General features: G+C 36.5%; 1 protein-coding gene across 6 annotated transcripts in view; it reads left to right on the forward strand.

Annotated features, from left to right (window-relative positions):
* The window catches only part of CAMK2D (calcium/calmodulin dependent protein kinase II delta), a 354,972-nt gene that overhangs the window by 115,468 nt on the left and 217,828 nt on the right, over positions 1-21,676 (forward strand). For all 6 annotated transcript variants that reach the window (XM_036764305.1, XM_036764308.1, XM_036764307.1 and 3 more), the window contains exon 3: positions 11,539-11,598. In XM_036764305.1, the coding sequence (XP_036620200.1) occupies positions 11,539-11,598 (60 nt within the window). The remainder of the gene's footprint in view (positions 1-11,538; positions 11,599-21,676) is intronic.

Here is a 21,676-nt window from a genome sequence, read left to right on the forward strand (position 1 = left end):
AAGTCGTTTCCTAAAATCATATTGCCTAAAAGAAAAGATATTTCTTGGAAGAAGCCCTTAGTAATGCTTATATCTGGAGTTACTGAGCCTGATACTTATTTTCTAATTATCTCAGATTTTAAATCTAATCATAGTTACAGAGTTGATCTTGAAAGGTCCTCAGGATATGTATACCATTGTGTATGTGAAGAAATAGGCTTAGAGGGGTTAGCAGGGCCAGAATTTGAACTTAAGTACTTTGGATCTAATTATTTTCCCACTATATTACATCTAAATGTTTGTACTTTTATTCATTTGATTTATTTATTTTGGAGGGGGGAAGGCAGGGCAATTGGGGTTAAGTGACTGGCCTAAAGGTCACACAGCTAGTAAGTGTGTCAAGTGTCTGCGGTCACATTTGAACTCAGGTCTTCCTGACTCCAGGGCCGGTGCTCTGCTCACTGTACCACAATCTATATTGCTGAGTGTCCATACACCCATGTAAAATGTGTACATCCATGGTCAGTATGTTTTGGCAGCTTTTGGATCCCTGTACTCCTGGCTTCAAGGCCAGCTCTCCATCCACTACCCTACACTGTCTCTTTTTGTGTTGTATTTACATGTTATAATACTGAAGGTTATGCCAAAGAGACCCTTTTCCTCTTACTATGTTATAAATTAATCCTGTTTTAGACCAACTCTATGTTCACCTTAGCTATTCAGAAGTCACAATTACAGATCTCACAGTCTCAAATAAAGCTGAGGATCCAAAGCAAGAGGAAAGGGGCTTCTGTGTAGCCAAAATAGAATCAACAAAGTCCAGAAACTGAAATACATCCTTTTATGATCACAGGAGACTTTCACTTAGGGGCTATTTGCTCTTATTCTTCACACTGTTATCCTGTTTCTCAGTGTATACAACCATCTAGAAGCAGTCAATTCGGGCTGTTCCAGGGCTGTAGGCATTGACAGCGACAAAGACTACTAGTTGACAAATAACAGAGTAGACAGAAAACCTATAGATTCCAACCAGAACTAAAAACAAATAAATGAACAACAAAAAGTTGCCTTCTGAAGCCATTTAGTAGAAGAATCAAATGCCCTTACACAACTTTATAGCCTTTAAAGGTATCACAGTTGCCAGAGACATTGTTCAAAATGCTAGAAGAAACCAGAGAGACTGTGTGGTCCTAGTCCCTCATTTTATGGCAAAAGAAGTTGAGGGTTAGTGAGGTGCCATGATTTTTCTAAGGTTTTATCCTAGCTAATGGTAGGATAGAATAATTAAAAGTCACGACTCTAACTGATCAAGAAAAAACTAATGTTCAGTAGAGCTTAAGACATGGAGTTGTGCAAAACATTTTAGAAATATTTCCATTAAAAGTGGTTACTGAATAAAAACAACAAAAACACAGTTTTGGTTTAGTTAGCTATGAAACTCACTTATGAGGAACAGCAGCATTTCCTAACCCCACCCTATAAATGAGGTGTCAATTAATGTATGGCCATGTTCCTATTACTGTAACGTAGGATTATGCATTGTGATAGCTGTTATTTTGTGTAAGAATTAAGCGTGGATTACCTCAAGCCGTACAGTTGAATGCATGCTGACTTGTGGTAATGTCGCTTTCCAATTTAAAGTTCCCATTGCCTTAGTTAATAAGTAAGGTTGGTCACAACATCATAGGATTTAGGGCTGGAAGAGTCTTTAGATTCACCTTGGACAAAGTGTTCATTTTGTGGATGAGAAAATTGAGGCCTACAAGAGGCCAAGATCATCGAGGTAACAAATAGCTGAACTGCGATTTGATTCTTAGTCTTCTATGTGTAAGTCTAATGCAGTTGTCAGTAAACCATGGGGTGACTTTAAGCCTGTTAGCATTTTCATCTATCCATTCCCAGTACTAAACACAGTGCATAACACATAGTAGGTATTTCAGTGCTCATTGAATTGAATTACTCTTTATTTTAGAATTATGGTTAAATGTTATTTCAGAAACTATAAATATTATATCTTAAAATGTGATTATGTCATAATAGATACATTTTATATAGACACATACAATAGAAAGCACCATGACAGTAGAGTACCACCAAAAGAGAGAGAAATTGCATATCAGGAGAGAGGGATTCTAATCTACATTCTGTCATTTACTAATTAAATTAGGTGACCTTGGCCAAGTGATTCATAGTACCAAAGAGCTAGATGATATCTTCACATAAACTCTTTCAGCCTTTGCTTCTTCATGTGTAAACTTGAATACTAACACAAGCATTATTATTACAAGACATTTATTAAGGTGCTAACTATGTGCCAAGCACTTCATTAAGAATCGGAGATACAAAGAGAGGCAACATAAAAAAAAGTCTGTCTTCAAGGAGGTCACAGCAAACATGTGTACCCTATCTCAGCTATTCACACGTTGCCAACTCTAAAACTACCTCCCCTTCACATCCTAGAACTCGGAAATTCTTCCCTTAGATCAGTATGTTTCATCTTTCCAGGTGTTTTCGTTGTCTCACTCCTCTCCAACCTGATCTTTGCATTCATCATGGCTTCCCTCCTTGTTCCATCACCATTACCTGGCTTCTGTTTCATAGTCTAGACCTCATAGTCATCCATTCCAAGAAGACAGAGCCCTCTGCCCTCAGGCTATCAGTTCCCTGGCTCTTTGGTCCTTTTTCTGCTTCCTTCCTATGGTCCCTGCACTGTGTAGCCCCTTTATCTCTTACTGCCTGGGTCTGTTACAGATTCAAGCTACTTAACCTTGGCTGGACCTTTAGCAAAGAATCACATCATATCTACTATTCCAGTCCTGCACTACCCTTCTCCTAAATTTACCAACCTTTTTCCCCAACAAGTGACGAGGATTAATTAAATTCCGTTTAATTGAAATGGCTTCACATACTGCTTTCCTGAGAAGATTTAGGGCCATCGATGATGAGCTGTCAACTGGGGTAACTTCTTTAAGCTTCATTTTCTTCATCTGTAAAATAGGGGTGATAATACCTATAGAATATATAATATCTACAGAGATTCAAATAAGTTAATGTATGCAAAGTGCTTTACAGAACCTAAAGCACTCTTAAATATTAGTTATGATTTCTCCTGCCACATCTCAAATCTTTGCTACGTCCTCATCCATCCTCTCCTCTTTCCCATCAATCTCAAGAAGGTGGCCCTCTTCCTTCCCAAAGATAATCTTTATTTGTATCCTTCTGATCCTTGCTTTCATTTCTTCTCTTCTTCAAGTTCCCTCTGTATGGGCTTGTTTTTTCTGCCTATAAACATATTTTGTTTACAAACATAAATGAGGTCTCTGCTAGAGCCTCCCTTTGGAGAGGACTCAGAATTTTCTATCTACCTCTAAATTTCCCTTCAGCTGATGTGCTTGGTTCCCCCAGGATAAGCTCATCACCTGAAATCTCAATGTCATGGAGTTTGCTTCAGCTTTAATACTCAACACCTCCTCAGCATCCTTAATTGCATTGCCCCTCTGATTGGAGGGCTGAAAGGTAGAGCAATAAACTCTTCCCAAAGCCTCCCCTTAGAGAGGGCTTAGACTTTTCCAGCTAACCTCATTTCCCATCAACTGTTGTGCATATCTTGTCCCCAAGCTGGGTGCCTTCTGGGAGTTCCACCCTCGAACCCCACTTTCAGCTTCCTTTTGTGTATTATCTTTCTCCTTTAGAATGTAAATTCCTTAAGGCCAGGGATTGTCTTGCTTTTTCTTATTTCTATCCCTAATGTTTAGCACTGTGCATAGCACATAGTAGGCACTTAAAAATCTTTACTGACTATCCATATGGATCCTCCCCCCCAGTGCTGTAGACTGCAACCCATCTGCACCTTGTAATCCTATATGATTCTGTGTATCTTTTTATAAATCCTACAAGAAGTCTACCCAACATGGTGACCCTAACAGATGTCTGCCTTTTGTATCATCCTTCTCCAATTTACCCCCAAAATGAACACTTTAAAACACAGGTATAGTTTAGTCACTTCTTGCTGTTCAGTCTTTTCAGTCATAACTGACTCTCCATGACCCTATTTGGGGTTTTCTCAGCAGAGAGACTGGAGTGGTTTGACATTTTCTTCTGCAGCTCATTTTACAGATGAGGAAACTAAGGCAAACAGGGTTAAATGACTTGCCCAGGATCACACGGCTGGTAAGTGTCTGAGACCAGATTTGAACTCAGATCTTCCTGACTCCAGGCCTGGGTATTACCCACTGAGTCAACTAGCAGCCCCTTAAAAGCCTCCAGTGTGTCTCTATTGACTATACAGTAGGATAAAATACAAGCTCTTTAGTCTGACATTTAAAACTATTCAGAATCTGTCTACATCCTACATTACCAGACTTGTTTCATACAGTTCCCCCTCACACACTCTACATTGCATTTCATCTATTAGCCCACTATTCATCAGTCTTTTCTTGTCATGCATACCATCCTGATGCTTGTGACACACTGTTCACATCTTGCCTATTGAAATCTTCTTCCTCTCAGATCATGTGCAGGGTTTTTTTTAAAGAAGTTATGAATGTTTATTTAAAAAATACATTTACTGTTTATTTTTAACATTCCTTTTTCAAAATATCAGTTTGAATTCTCTTTCCTCCTCTCCCTCCTCCACCCACTTAGAAGACAAGCAACACAATAGCAGTCATACATGTGAAATTGTGAAATCATGCAAAACATTTCCATATTAGCCATGTTTCTCTAGAGATGGTTAGCATTTTCATCATGAGTCTTAGATTATTGTGTTTATCAGAGTAGCTAAGTCTTTCATAGCTTACCATTGTTTCAATATTGCTATTACTGTGTACAATGTTCTCCTGGTTCTGCTCACTTCACTTTGCATCAGTTCATGTAAGTTTTCTCGGTTTTTTTTTCTGAAGCCTTTCTTTTCACCATTTCTTTTAGACAGCAGTATGCCATCACAATCATACCACTTGTTCAGCCATTCCCCAGTTGATGGATATCCCTTCAGTTTCCAATTCTTTGCCCCCACAAAAAGAGCTGTTGTAAATATTTATATATGTATATATATATATATATATATATGTTATACATATACATATATGTTATACATATACACACATATATGTATATATGTTTTTTTCTTTTTGTTTGATCTCTTTGGGATACAGTCCTAGTGATGCTTTTGCTAGGTCAAAGTGTATGTGCAGTTTTATACACCTGTGGGTACAGTTCCAAATTATTTTCTGGAAAGGTTGGACCAGTTCACAATTCCACCAACAATGCATTAGTGTTCCAATTTTGCCACACATTCCCCAACATTTGTCATTTTCCTTTTCTGCCGTGTTAGTCAACCTGATAGTTGTGTCATGATATTTCAGAGTTGTTTTAATTTGCATTTCTCCAATCTATAGTGGTTTAGAGTATTTTTATATGACTATAGATAGCTTAAATTTCTTTTGAAAATGGCCTGTTTATATTCTTTGACCATTTATTAATTGGAGAATGACTCTTATTTTTATAAATTTGACTCAGTCCATTATATACTTGAGAAATGAGGCCTTCCTTCTAATGTTAGCTACCTTAGTCTTGTTTATGCAAAACTTTTTAAATTTAGTCTAATCAAAATTATCCATTTTACTTCCCATGATCCTCTCTATTTCTATTTTGGTCATAAATTCTTCCCTCATCTCTATGCAGTGTTGTTTTGAAAGATTTTGCCAATCAGCCCAACTGAAGGTCATCTTTCCCTCCTCAAAATTTTATAGAACGTTTTGTGTTGTTCATCTCACCCCACCATTGTCTTCTGCCTCTCTGACTGAAGCCTAGAGCCATGAATTCCAAAATCTCCATTTAAGGAGGGACCTCAGCTCAAAACTTTTCTTTATTTCTCCTTTGACTGCCCTGCTCTGGAACATCTCTGATTTCTCTAGCATGCCATCATGCTGGATAACTTCCACAACACCAACCCCCACACACAGACAGACAATATTCAGCTTCCTTTTCGTGTGTTGCTTTCCCCCATTAGATTGCAACCTCACTGAGGCCAGGAACTGCCTCATTTTTCTATATCTGTATCCCTGTCACTTAGCACAGTACCTTGCAAACAGTAGGTGTTTAATAAATGTTTCTTGTCTATTGACCTATCCATATAACAGTGCCCACATGTCATACTCACTTGGGTACATACATGCTGTTCTCCCTCTTGGTTTGATAGCTTTATGAAGGCAGGGACTGTGTTTATATTTCATCTCTGTATCCTCAGTGCCTAGGGCTGACATAGTCATACTTAGAGATTTTTATTATTTAAAAAAAATTGCATACTGCCTTTGCCTTTTGTCAGTTTAGCTCTTTGAATTTGGTGGTTATTATCAAGGTAGACAGATAAATAGATAGATATATTGATAGATAAAGGTATAGATATGTATGTACACACATACAGATATGTATATATATGCACACATATATGTATACACACATACATACATTATATATACATACATATCTGTCTATCTTTTATTATCATCTGAAATGAAAGCATAGGAGGTTTTCAAGGTAAACCTTATTCAAATGTTTAATACAATACTCCAGGAGGCTAAGGACAGTTTCTAATCTCAACTTTGTCTCTCCCTGAATTAGCTGCCCACACAGTTGATACTTAATAAGATGTTTGTTGAATGAATGAATGACGTGCGTCTGATAATGTTATGTACTTAATCACCAAATCCTTACCTACCTACTCCCTTTAAAAGTGCAGTTATGAAGTTTTAGTTTTAATGAGCTTTGAAATTACAGCATTTCATTTGGGATGTCAGAATATATCACAGTGGGCGAATGCAAAATACCTTCTGATTCATAAGAAGTCAATAAGTTAAGTGATTGTAATTGAAGGAAAAAGTGGAAGGAAGCTGTGTCTCTGTGGAAAGGCAGTGTATTGTGCTCCTGTTATAAAACCAAGTATATGGGGATGTAATTCTCTCCTTATGTTCGTAGATGGTCTCTTTTTAGACAGTCTTATCTAAAAAGTGTAGACTGCTCATGCTCAAACAAATGTTGGGAAGCTGAGGGTGATAAGTGTTGAATGGAGACTTGAAGGACAAGCCTTGGAAAGGTGCCTATAGGACTTCTCTCTTATCCTCAGAATGACCTGAGTGTGAGACACAGCCCTTCTTAAGAGCTCTTCTTTATGAACACATCACCCTTGGTTAAGTTAAAAAGAATCAGTAGCAGCCTTACAAGTTTGCTCCAGGGTGTCAGATTAGACCCCATAATCTCTAGCCCTGGGGTGGGGAACCTGAAGCCTCTGGCCACTTGTGGCCCTCTAGGTCTTAATGCAGCCCTTCAACTGAATCCAAACTTCACAGATTCAGTCAAAAGTCTGTAAGAAGGCCACCTGTGGCCTTTAGGCTGCAGGTTCCCCACCCTTGCTCTAGCCCTTTAAGCTACAATTCAGGTCTTAGTGGCCTTCTAAAAGTCTTCAAATGTTTGTTTCTCCATCCTCTGTAGACCATGTTCATTGAGAGCAATTCAAATCCCAGCTCTGCCGCTGTAGGACCCATGTAACTATGGACAAGTCACTCAACTTGTCTAGGCTTCAGTTTTCTCATCTGTAAATTGATAGCCTTAGCCTAGCTGACCTCTGAGGTTCCTTGTGGCTCCAGATCTATGGTTCTATGATCCTTCAGATAGGTTTCAAGAATACTGTCACTGTTGCTGTGTAGAGTGATGGCACTTTGTCAGATGTATCGGTAAAGACCCAATCATTTTAAGTTAACAGTATATCTTTGAGGCATGAAAAATCAGATGCCTGTAATACATCTAAAGACCAATGGACCACGTTAGTCTTCAGCTTTCTTTGAAGAAGCTACTAAAATCCCAACCAATTGAAGTCATTCTTCTGAAACCTTCCTTGCATATCTCTTTAAGAACAAGCAGGAAGGTATTTTGATAGGTATGAGATATTGAAAGGCAGTGTTGCCTCATAGTGAAGAGAAAGCTGTTCTTGAAGACTGGGTGACTTGAATTCAAGCCATATGTCTGACACATACTGGTTGTGTGACCCTGGGAAGGTCATTCAGTGCTCTGTAAGTTGCAAAGAATGTACTAAATTGCATTGTTAGAGGGAGTTCTCTTACATGGGAGTGCCCTTTAATCAATTTAATCAATGGATCATTGACCCAGCACCTATCCTTTGAGACACTAAAAAAATAGATTCCTATATAATAATGTAATACATAATATAGCAGTATATAATATATCTATAATATCAATAATTAATAATATATGATATGATAATAACATTTATGTAATACTTTAAGGTTTGCAAAGCATTTTATAAATATTATCTCATTTATTCTTATAATAACCCTGGGAGGTAGGTGCTATTTATTACCCCAATTTTACAGAAAAAGAAATTTAAGCAAAGAGAGTTTTAAGTTATTTGCCCAGGGCCACATAGCTAGCAAGTGTCGGGCTGCATTTGAACTCAGATCTGCCTGACTTCAAGTTCAGCATTGTACCCACTGTGCCTCCTTGTCTTTATCTAGTTCTGTATGACATTGTAAAGTTTCCTTCGTCTAGAGCATATGATTTCCAGACTCTTCACTTTTCCAGGTTAAGATCAGTAAGCCACAGTCTGTTTTTATCAAATTGGTAAACATTTAATCAACTTCCAGAGGGTACAGAATATTCTGCTTTGGGAGACATACAAAGCTCAGAAGAGGTAGTTCCTGTCTCTGTGGAGCTTACAGGCTACTAGAAGAATGACATGTATACAAATAGCCATATAAACCAGACTTCTAACTTCATTAGTATTGATAACTCCCAGCAAAAGAACTCCCTTATTCAGTTGATCAACAAATATCTTTAAAGTGATTATATTGTGCCAGGCACTGTGAATTCATAGGTCCTGGGAATACAAAGACAAAAACATAGAGTTCCTACCCTCAAGGAGATTACATTCTATCAAGGGAGGCGTTACACACATATAGAAATATGTATATTTATATATAAGTATGTGTATACATATTTATGTCTATATCTATACAAATATACATATATACCCATTTAAGAGATAGATGCTGTCTTACTATACTTGTATTAGTCACCATTAAAACATGTTTCTTTTGCCTCTTTACAAGTTGGTATCGTTTTCTTTGATGGAGTGGACTTAAGGTATAAAGAGTTCGGATCAATCTACGTTAAAACTCATTTAGTCATCTCTTAACATGGCATTTTCTGTCCCAAGAACCTGGCTCACTCCTTCCTTGTTCATCTTGCAAATAAACTCCTATTGATCATAGAAATTTGCACAATTATCTGATTATTATAAGCTTTAATCATCCTAAGATCATATTTTTTCATGCCACTCGTTTATATTTATCCTTGACATTGAATCTCTCCTTCTATAAAAGAATCTAAGAATATCAGAGAGTTTCCTATGTAGTCACACTGGATTATTTTGATGCTTCCCTTTTTTCTTCATTATTTGAAATTATTAGAATTTTAGCTTTCGAGTCTCCCCTCCCTCTTATGCTGCAAACATTTAAATGAAGATTTACTTCACCCATCCCAGTGCAATGGGTTAGCGCCTCTCTCACAGGGCTCTTTTGAGGATGAAATGAAATAATGTATGCAAATGCTTTGCAAACTGTATAGAATTATATAAGTTAACATTTATTATTATCAATTTTTATTATTTAGAACAGCAGTGCAGAAAGATTGTATCTGCCTCCTTCAGAATGTCTTGAAATCTGCTTTCCTAAAGTCAGCGGTGAGGGGTAGTGTGATATGATGGCATTCAAGGAGCTGGAATTCAAATCCTGCCTCTGGCACAAGTCATTTAACATCCAAGTAGCTCTCTCAGATTATAGGGTGCAAAGCAAAAAATGCCTGTCTGCATTGGTACTGCACAGGTAAATCTTTAGTCTGGGAAATGAGCACTAATTGGTCTTCACTGTCTATTACAAAGATTGATTTTTTTAAAAATTCCTCATACTTTCATATCACCCTCTGCTTTGTAGATTTCCACTCGCAAACCTCTTGACATTGATTTTGACTCTCTCTTCCTCTTTTTCTCTTTCTTCCTTCATTGTTTCTTATACTCTAAGAACACTTAAGCCTAGAGCTTAGATAGATATGTTCCTCATGTCTTTTTACCTTTTGCTCTGGCAGGAAAAACAACTCACACTTGTAGAACTGATAATTCTCTCAGGCAGGATTGAGAATATGATCTACTCAAGACCAGCCACCTCAGTGTCTGCACTTCCTAGGTCAAACAGTGAACCCTTGTCTCAGGCGGCTTCCATTCATCTTACCTCTTTCGTAATACATGTTCTTTTTGGTGGAGATGCCTGGTTGCTCAGAGCTTCTTAGGACCATGTTTTAAAAACCTTTTTTGGTTGATCTCCTCCCCCTCATTATTAAGTCAAATGAAGTAAATGAGCATTTATTAAGCACTCACTGTGTGCCAAGCATCGTGTTAAACACTAGAGATATATAGAAAGGCAAACAACAAAAACAGAAGAAGAAACAAGTCCCTGCTCTCATGGAGCTCATAGTTTAATGTCTCTTAAACTGTTTCCACTTCTTTTATTGCATCTGACCCATTCTGTGTACAGATTTGTTCATGGTTGAATGGTGGTCCCCAAGGATGCTCGTTTATATTGACCTTCTATCTCTATATTATCATTAATGTCTTTACAAGTTATACAGTATGCAATAGGGATGTTAAAAGAGTTAAGAGAAAAAAATGTGAATTTAGGAAATTCTAAAAATTTATGAACACTGTACTAAGTGCTTTGGAAAATATCATTTCATTGGGTCTTCATAACATCTCATGTTTTCTGCCTTTTTGTATCTCTCATATCTAGTACTGTGTTCTGTACGTAATAAGTACTTAATCTCATCCCATCGGTCCCTAAGTGACAGGTCATTTCTAGTAGTATTTCTGTTCTAACACATTTCTAAGTAACACGCAGCTAGGCTCCAAGTTTTCCCCTCAGGGTTAGAACGTAGCATTGTTTGATAGGTACAGGCCTTCTTCTGGTATGACTGCAATGTTTGGGCATGGCAAGCCCTTAAAACGCATACAGGAAGTATGTGGTGACCTAAGTGTTTGGTCTTCTAAACACTAATGACAGTTAATCATTGTCCTAAGGGCCAGGGGAAGAAAGAACTATGTTGTTTCTGTGCTTTCTATTTTTCCTCCTGTACTGTCAAGGCTTGTCATCTGATAATTATAGATGGCACAGTAAATACTTTTCCTTGCTGGGCTTCTTGCAGGGGAGTCTTAATTTCAGCCGAATTTCTTTATACCATTGTGTAGGACTAGCGGAATACAAAGAGAATGAATAGATGAGAACGGGAAAGGATATATTTTAGAAATAAGATTGTATAGTATACTGCCTTAGTACCAAATTACAGTAATCATGCTTTTGGAGGAATGAAAGGATAAATAAAGTTTAAAGGCATTATGACACGTACTTTTTTGATTTTTCTGTATGCTTCATTTTCTGTGTGATGTATTCAATTTTATTTACTTACTAAAAGTTGTGAATCTTCTCTGCTCTTTTGCAGATCACCAGAAACTGGAAAGGGAAGCTAGAATCTGCCGTCTTTTGAAGCACCCTAATATTGGTGAGAAAATACCGTTACCTATCAAGTTTTCTCTTTTCGATTCTAAATTTGACCACCACTTGCTTTGATGCATCATAGAATCTCTTCAAATAATACTAAAACAGGCAGCGGAGAAATGGATTATAGCAAGGGTAGACGACAAGGTTCTTCAGAGCTTTAGGGCTAAGCTTTGAAATTAGCATGAAAATAAAAATTACCAGCATAAAATGGATTGATCCTGTGATTGAAAATTAATTAAAATTAAATGTGATTATGTCTTAAATCTCAAAACGAAATGGAGAAATGTAAAGAAATTGTTTTGACTAAGCAGCAAAATAAATATTTGCCAATTTTATTCTGTAATAGTCAATGTTATATAAGGAAGAAAATAATCAGTGTTACATAAGAAAATTAGATAACGTTTATGTAGTGCACTAAAGGTTGCAAAGTGTTTTGCACATATTTTATTTGGTTCTGGCAATAACTCTATGAGGCAGGCGTTATGATTATGGTCCTACTTTACAGATGAAGAAACTGAGGTACAGAGAGGTCTAGTGCCTTATGCAGGCTTACAACAACTAACAACTAACTGTGTAATGTATAGAGAGTGACTGGTCTCAGAAGGACCTGGAGTCAGGTCCCAGTTTTGATACTTACTGGTTGTGAGGTGCTGGGCAAATCACTGGCCTGAATCTCAGTGTCCTAGACAACTTTCTAACACTAAATCTCAGAGCAGATGCTGATCTGGCTAGGCAGTTTTTTCACTGGTGGTTCTCTATCATGGGCAGCTGGGTGGTACAGGGGATGGAATGCCAGGACCTGGAGTCAGGAAGACCCAAATTCAAATCCAACTTCAGACACTTGCTATCTGTGTGACCCTGGGCAAGTCACTTAACAGTGTTTCCCTAAGTTTTTTCATCTGTCACATGAACTGGAACAACTCCAGTATCTTTGCCACAAAAACTCCAAATGGACTCATGGAGAGCTAGACACAACTGAAATGACTGAACCACAACAATTAAGTTCTCTGTAACAGTGAAATCATAGGTCTGGTTTAAAAACAAAAACCTTAATACTTTGTGGAAAACATATTGTGGACCTTTGTTAACACATTGGGTAATACATTTGGTGAATTATGGCTTTAAAGATTGATCATCCTCCATGTGTAGGTTGAGATAAACCATCAGGAGAGATGGATTACAGGCAGATCTGAGAATTAATGTACATCAGGGTCATATCTATTCTATGAGATTAGTTCCTTGCACCAGCTGTCCCAGATGGATCACACTGTAGCCATTGGAATTGGCATTGATTAGGATTTGTCTCTCCTCCATCTTCCTCTTAGGTTCATAGAATATCAGCTTTGGGGATGATCATCTAGTCCTCTTCTTCCTCCATTGGTTGTCCCCAGGAACCATCTGTGACCACTTGATACCTCTCCCCCTGATCAGAGGATTCCCACTTCCACTGAAGGGGCGAAAGATTCCTGGTGTCCTCAGTTAGAATTCCAAGTACACTTTTCTGTAGGAACAGTTTTCAATACTTTCTCCACAGATGTAGATCACAAACCTTAGGAGATGGTTTGTGTGAGTTGGGTGCAGAAATACTTACCACCCAATCATTAACCTTCTGATAATGAGTTTCTCTGCACTTTGCTAGGCTAGTATTCAGATAACAGACACACAATCTATTGTTATGCCTATGTGTACCATCCTCTGGGGGGCTGATGGGAGCTACCAAGGTTTGGATAACCTCTGAAAATCTAGGCCCACCTCCACACCACAAATAAGTCACATGAGTAAGACTTTTTGGAAATACATTTATTGATAACTCGTTTTTGTGGGCTGGCCTGGGAACCTAACTGCTGTGAATAGCTTTGTTCCTTTGGGAAAATGTAATCCATATTAGAAACAACTGACTTAACAAATGAACTTCTTGGACACAAGCTATTTGCAAATTAGGAGTTGTAAATTAGTCGTAAAGACAATTAGATTGAGAATCAGACTTGTTTTCTCATCTGACCATGCAAGTAATTAGCTTTGTGACATTAGGCAAATTAGTTAACATTTCTTTGTAGAGTGGAAAAATCAGTCTAGATAATCTCTCAGGTCCATTTGGGTTTTAATATCTTGTGATTCATACTATTTTAGAGAGGAGAGTCTCTGAACTGCACAATTCCAAACATTTCTTAAACAGGTATATGGGCCAGGCACTGTGCCAGGTATTTGTGATATAATGACTATAATGAAAGAAATCTTGCAGTCAAGAGGCCTACCTGCTATCAAAATCTTTACATGCAACAGAAATAAGATGTAACTGGGGGAAGGTAGTCACATCTGATGGGAACAGGAGAAAGGTTATGGTGTAGGTGGCATTTGAATGGGAAATTTTGATTAGTTAGAAAGAAAGTGTAGTTGTTTAGGTGAGTAAAACCTGAGTGGTAGACAGAGTTGTCATGGCTTTGAAGGTAGAAGAGATTCAGAAGGCAAACATTAAGATTCCCTCCAGCAGGTGAAGAGGTTTCTAGATCACTAGAGAAAAGCTATATTTTTCATACCATTATCAAAACAAACCATCCATTGAGAATGCCCCAGGAAGTAGCTGCCTAGGAAGTGAATATAAATGTTAGATGCAGTTGGGAGTTTGCCAAAGAGCAACTATTCATAGTCATAGAGGAAAGATGCACCCTAGTGTCTGTGAACCTAAGAGTACATGAAGAGGACAGAGCTATTGATCTTCAGAAAAAAAAATGCAGTAGCTATATTAACATTCTATTCCTTCCTGGTTCCTTCCTGTTGTTCCACTGGCTGAAAATACACCATGTCCCATGGAGAGCCAGAACACAAATACTTTTAAAGTGTGAAGAATAAACAAATGTGATTCACATGAGCCCAAGTTTACATATGACAGCTTCACTCAGACCTCATTTCATGAGTCTACAAATTTAATAAAAGATAATTCAGAATAATCTTCGTATTGACACTTACCTAGACGCCTACTTTCTATAGATAAGAGTCATTGAAGGAGTTAGAACATAGTGCTATTGTATAACTACAAGATGCCTTTGTCATGTTGTAACATTTAAAAAATTTGATGTCAAAATTTACTATTATTTTTTTTTTTTTGGTGAAGGCAGTATTTCTGAAAGCATTGTACCTGAGGCTCCTGTTCCTAGGATTATCTAGGGAGATGTAGCACTAATTATCATTCTTAAACTCCTGTGCTTCCTCCAATTACCCAAGTCTTTCTGTTGAAGCCACAAATAACTGGCATAATTAAGTTCTCTTATAATCAAGAAAGATTCAGTTTTTAGTTTAAAATACCTCCCTTTATTTGTAGCTGACACAAAGGGGACAGGAAACAGCTGAACTTAGTTTTGTGTAATTATGAAGATTTTATTGGAAAAAAGCAGTGCTTACCATTTCTCAGAGGCTAGCACTTAAGTTCTTGCCCAAATGGAGAGCCATTCTGGAGAGAAAATTAATTTGTTTACCTCGAGTTTTGTTGCTGTTTGGATAGAATCCTTTTTTTTTTCCTCTTGTACTTCTTTCATTTAGTTTACAAAACCAAGAAGTTGGTTAGCTGTGTGTCTTTGGGCCAGTCACTTAACTTTTCTGTACCTATGTATGCCAATCTCAGAAGATTGCTGTAAAGATAAAATAAGATTATAGACGTGAAAGTGGTTCTAAAAGCATAAAGCACTATATGATGGCAAGATATCATTGTCATCTTTAATTTGGAGAATGTCAATATGTATCTTAGAGGGTTGACAGTCTGGTGCTAATGAAATATAAAAAGGTATGAATGTTATGCAGATGAATCTTTTGGCTAAATTTCCTTTCCTCGTTATTTCAAAGAACAGAATGTTCACAGTTGTAGTCCTAGGCTTCCTGGACCTAGATTTAGAAGTATTACCTGCCTCCTTTTATAAATCTTGGTATTTTGCATAGCATTTTAGAACAATGCTATGATCTGAACTTTAGTTTCCACTGTTGTTTTTAGATTAAATGAATGTGTTAAGTGTCAAGGACTATTACAGTGGACTCCTACTTCATCTTCCCATATCTAGGCTCTCCCCTCTCTAATTCAACCTCCGTACAGTTGACAAATGATATCCTTAAAGCATGTGTCTCTCTGTGTTACTTCTCTGGTTAAAAAAAAAAAGTTTTGGGCCCATAATTCTCTTCTGTTTGACATTTAATGCCCTCTACAATCTAGTTCCAGCCAAATCACTTCCCTTCTTTTATTCTGTGGTTTGGGCAACTATCCTACTTGCTATCACTAACATCCAACATTTCATGTATCATCTTCACACCCAGAACTCACTTTTCCTCAATCTGCCTCTCTTAGAATACCAAGTTCTCCTCAAAATTCAATTCAAGTGATACCTCCTACATGAGATCATTCATGCTCATCCCATGCGAGAGTGAATGTTCTCATGAAATTACTTTGTATTTATGTTCCCTGCACTCTGTATTTATTTATATGTATAAGATAAACTGTAAGGTTCTTGAGCACAAGAACTATTTCATTTTATCTTAATATTCTCAGTCATTATCCCAGGGCATGGTATATAGTAAGTGGTTAATAACAGCTTGCTAATTTATTGACTGATTTCTGTTTTGTGATAAAAATAATCACCAATAGAGCAGAAACTCTCCAGACTTGTAATCCAAAGGCCTATTTTCTTATTAATGAAACTATCTGAAAAGATGTTGTCTTTATTAGCTAATGCTAACAACATTTCATGGAATACATTTATTTATTTTTTCATCTATTCATTCATTCATTTATTTCCAAAGAATACTTTGAAGTTACCAAAAACAAAATTTTTATTTAAGTTGAAATTAAGACTGGCTGATGGGTCAGTAAGGTCATCTTCACATAGGATTTCTTTATCAGGCTTTCCTAACTTTTAGTGTGCCATAAGGACAATTTTAGTATTTTAATATTTAAAAACAGTACATTTTCTTATATATTAGTAATGTAAATTAATCTGTCAGAATAAGAAAATAGTTTGCATAAATAAATTTATATCTAAATTGAATTTTGAAGACCATCTATGTTTTCTAGAAAACTAATCCTATTATAAGAATAGATCATTTTATTGGTGAAGATGATGTAGCGTGTTTCATGGGAATTCTGATTTCAATCCCATCCATTAGTCCTAATACATCTTTCTTAATCTATAAAAAATGAAACTTGAAACTGCATATTAATTTTTTTAAATCAAGTAGCCCATTTAAACTCACTTAAGAATAAAATTGATTATTTTATGTCTCAGAAGAGAGTTTAAAAGTGAATTTCTAAAACATAAGAATGGTCACTAATGCCTAAAAACTGAGTTGTCATCATTTACAAATGATAGATACGTAGGTGGGGAGCTGTTTTCTTTATACATCTGGATCTCCTGTCTTGCAAGTTTTATCTAACTTACAGGACTCAAAGAACAAAAAGTATTTTTTTAAAAATAGATTTGACACTGTGGAAGACATTCCAAATTACAGTTTCCCAACTAAGAATCTGTGGGGGAAAATGGCATTTAACTGGAGATGATCTAGAAATGAAAAATTTTTCCATAAATTTATGCTTTGGGAGAGCATTATTTTGTTAGCAATTTTTCTGAAACAGCTCAGTTGCTAAGACCTTGATAAATCCAGTGGGACCCCAGAAGAATTTAGGAACTGGGGATTCATGACACCTCCTTTCAGACTCTGGTTTTACCAACTATAATGTAACCTTGGACAAGTCACTTAACTGCTCTTGATCTCAAATTCCTTGTCTGTTAAAGGGAGTTGGGTCCCTCTAGATCTAAATTTCTTTCAAATTCTGTAAATTTCATGTTAGAGGCACCCTGTTACAATACTATGTCATTTTGTTTTGTATTCTATGGTGGTGATCTGGAATTGTGTGTGTATATCATGATTTTTATATGTATTGACTTATTGTCTAATGGAGCTAAAGTCATCTATCTACCTATCTATATGTGTGAGAAATATATTTATATATACATGTATATAATGTTAAATATATATATATATATATTTAGGTAAGATAGATGGATAAAATATGAGTATATGTGTATATGGGCAATACACATGGATGGTTGGATTATATATGTCTATGTTTATACACATACTCTTATGTGGTTTTAATGCTAGCAAAATCTTTTTTTTTCTCTGATAATTTCAGAAATGAGAATAAGGAAGAATTGATTTTCATTTCATCTGAATTACTATGCTATCACCAAGCTGTGTAAAATGACAATGTTGTATTTACTCAAGCAAAGAAAGATGATTAAGATGAAAATAGTAATTGTCATAAACTACCAAGAAGAGGTACATTCAAAGGATTGTTTCGATAGATATATCAAACCGATTGTGTTAGATTACATTCCTCTAGTGCACTCTATAGTTTATACTAATAGCACTTTTGAGCATGGTACAGCTGTTCCATAGAGATTATTGTGACTAGTTAACATGGTTTCCAAACACTCAAGTGGAGCCACACTTCCTACAGAGACACTTCTAGCTTAATATACAGAGGCCCAGAGGAAGCGCCATTCTGTGCTGACATTGATGAAACAGATGAGTAGGAACATGGATCATACAACATTGGTTACCTGTCCTCTTTCCTCCCATCCTTCTTTTTAATTGGTCCCTCTATTAAAATAGGTAACATTTCACAAACTGGCATGACATGTGCTTTTGTGAAAGTCAAGCATGGCTTAAACTCAGTGGTCTCCCCCTGCGTACCACATAATAGATTTCCTCATGATCTTTATTAGACTCAGGAGATTTTCTCCAAAGAATATTTTCTTTTTCACTTCAGTCAAAGTTCTGACATCATTAGTTGTTGGGTTTTTCCCCCTTTTTTTTTTTCCTAACCAGAGGATTATACAGCCTTAAGATATTTTCAGCATTAGAATACTAAAGACAGAAATAGCTTCAGAACAAAAGTCCTTGAAACATTGGAGTGTATTTAAGCTGCTGTGTCTCAGTTGTTGTCGATGTTACATTAAAATTATTCTTGAGATTAGAGGTACCTGGATCCATTTTATGACCACAGGGATGCCTTTGTCATTTGTATATCAGCTTTGATTATTGGCCTTACTGGTGGAGCTGTTCTTTAAAGTATCTCAGAAGTCCAAACATCTAAAAAGACTAGGAGGTTGACCAAGCACTGACATAATTTGAGCCACTGAATCTTAAAAAGAAAGGAATCAGTGAAAGGAAGAAAGAATCTATCACTTATTGTGACCTGACTATTGTATATCTCCAGTTGTGAGTGGATCACTCATTTGGTTTACTCACAGGACTTTATTTGTAAGGATGTTGATATATGAGAAATCTAGCCTTTTGATTGGGAAATATAGTTTATGATGCTAGACTTCTGATTGAAGACCTTTTCAATCTGTCTTTAATAGGAAGGCTTTAGAAAGAAGGAGGCAATTTTAGCAACATGAGGATATGTTTACCTGTTCTATGCTACTGGTATACAGAGGGAAGAGAGAAAAAAGCTAACTCATCAGTGTCTCTTCTTTTATAAGTGGCCTAAGTACGTAGTGCAATGACAAGCTTCTTCTGGTTGCTCTACAAATTTTTATCGACCAGCTGATTAGTTTCCTTTCCTTTTGTCATCATATACAGCAACCTTGAGGGTCTTCCCCTCCCAGCTTGATTTTTTTCCTTTTTGAATGACTGAATGGGCATTGCCTCACTCTGAGTGAGTACGTGAAAAGGCCTTAGTCTAAAAGGGCCAGGGTCTCCCATTGCATCCTGGGCCATCTCCAGTCATCCTGGTGAATACCAGACCACTGGACCCAGATGACTGGAGGAGAAAGTGAGGCTGGTGACCTTGCACAGTCCTTCCTCACTCAAATCAAAGCCAACTGCAAGTCATGTCATCATCTCCCTGAAGCCATGGTCCTCTTCAAAAACCAAGGTCAAACACAACTTCATTTAGTAGAAGATGAAATAATCAAGAGATGGGGCTAATGCAGAACTGAGCAGGGACTTAGGAGATCTTGCTTGACTCTGACTCTGTAGACTTTAGCTTGCTTAGGGCCATCTACTCACCCTGGCTCAATTTCAGTCTGATACAGAAAGTCGTAGTAAATTAATGCTAAAAGAGCCACTAGAAATCACCTAGTTCAACATTGTTGGTTGTATGGATAAGGAAACATAGGTCTGATAAGCCATGGGGACAGTTACTTTTCATGGTCGTACAATATATTAGCAGAATACCTTAATGGGCCATGGTCTCAAAAAGCTTTGACAAATTTGGATGGAAGCATTTCTATATTGCATAATTATTCAATTATTGTGTTGATATCTAAAAAACCTAGAATTGCAAAAGTGAAAGAGAATTTAGAGATAATATAGTCCAAACCCCCAATCTCCTCATTTTAGAGATCAAGAAAATGAGGTCTGGGCAAATTAAGTGACAAGGTCAGAGATAGTGAACTAGAACTCAAGGATTCTAAGCACACATTCACTGCTTTGAATAATGATCTCAAGGTTCAGGGAAAGGAGACTTTGAAAAAGAAGATTAAAATACTACTTTCCAAATATTAGTCAGACTTAGTGTGGAGTCTGAGGTTGATTACAGTTCAAATCAATCATTGTTTCCTCACACAAGAAAAAATTCCAATTAAAGGTTTTGATGGCAACATAATGTAATTAATACCTTTATAAATCAAGTATGAAGTATCAGAACTAACACCTGCATAATAGGGTTAAATGTCATCTGAATTGTTCTGTATGTAGATGTTATGTTTGGGGATGGAGTTATGATTTAATTCATTAGCTGAATCTCCATCATATCAAGTGTTCTCATGTCCTAAATATTCACATTTTGCAGTATACATGTATCTTGTTATGTTAACAGGTTAATTTTTTAAATTAACGTGAAAGTTGTACAATGAAGTCGTGTGAATATGCAGTAGAATGAAATATACAAACACCTAAGCTTCCTATTTAAAACGTGGGCTTCTCTTTACATAGCACTTCTCCAGGAATAATTCATCTTGATTCTTTGCCTTCAAAGTAAGGGGATTTGTTGAAGACAAAGAATTACAAATAAAGGGAAAATAAAGTGAGGGTCAGATTAGTCTTGATTAGTGTTTTGGAATAACATTTTATTTCCATGGAGAAGCTTGAATAAGGTCACTTCAGATGCTTTTTAGTGACTTTCAAGGAGGTTTTTCGAGGGGAGAAAAATATTACCCATATTTTAGAAGTGGATAATTGTAACAGTCCATCTTTCCTCCCCTTGTTGCTTAGGATAAAGCCCAGAAGTAGCAATATTTTGCAATTGTACAAGAACAGATAGTATTTTTTTCCTAAATTGCTTTCAACAATGGTTATCTGACAGAAAATTTTAATTAACCACTGTAAGGAGCAAAGTGCTTTTGTTTTATTTTTTCATTTTTATTCAGTCTCTTCTTGTCTTGATTATTTTTTGTTATGAATATAAAATTTCTCTATAGAATTGAGTCATTGTTCACTCTTTTAACAAATGTTAGGAAACAGCAAGATTTTGGAGAGAGAGAAAATAAATTATTTCTTATTGCCTACCATTTGTTGCAGGTTGGAGCAGTAGGGTACAACAAAGCATCCTTTTTATTTTGGCCTCAAAAAGATCATGTTACATATATATGTATATGTATATATATATACATATCACATTTATATTTATGTACATGTGCATGCATGTATGTGTATGTATGTATGTACGTATGTGTTCCAGGCAAATAGCTTATTTATTGGGAAAGAATAATTAGGAATAAATAATAAACATGCACACATTGAAAAACATCGTGGATTTAGGAAATTAATACATCTTAATTGATGAATTCTGATTAAAATCATCTCTTTGCTGACTCTTTTGTGCCAAATGATTTTTTTGTATCTCAAGGGAAAAGTCATCTCACTAAACATTGACAGTCTTTCTGTTATACAAGACCTAGCGAAGTATGTATAAGCATGTATGTATAAGAGGAAGCTGTGCTTAACGTACTATTTCAGGTAGTGATGTGGATTATTTGGCACAAACGTATTCCTAAGTGCCCTTTGGTCTATTGGAAAGATACTCTATT

Source organism: Trichosurus vulpecula, chromosome 6, assembly GCF_011100635.1.
Source record: "Trichosurus vulpecula isolate mTriVul1 chromosome 6, mTriVul1.pri, whole genome shotgun sequence".
NCBI lineage: Eukaryota > Metazoa > Chordata > Mammalia > Diprotodontia > Phalangeridae > Trichosurus > Trichosurus vulpecula.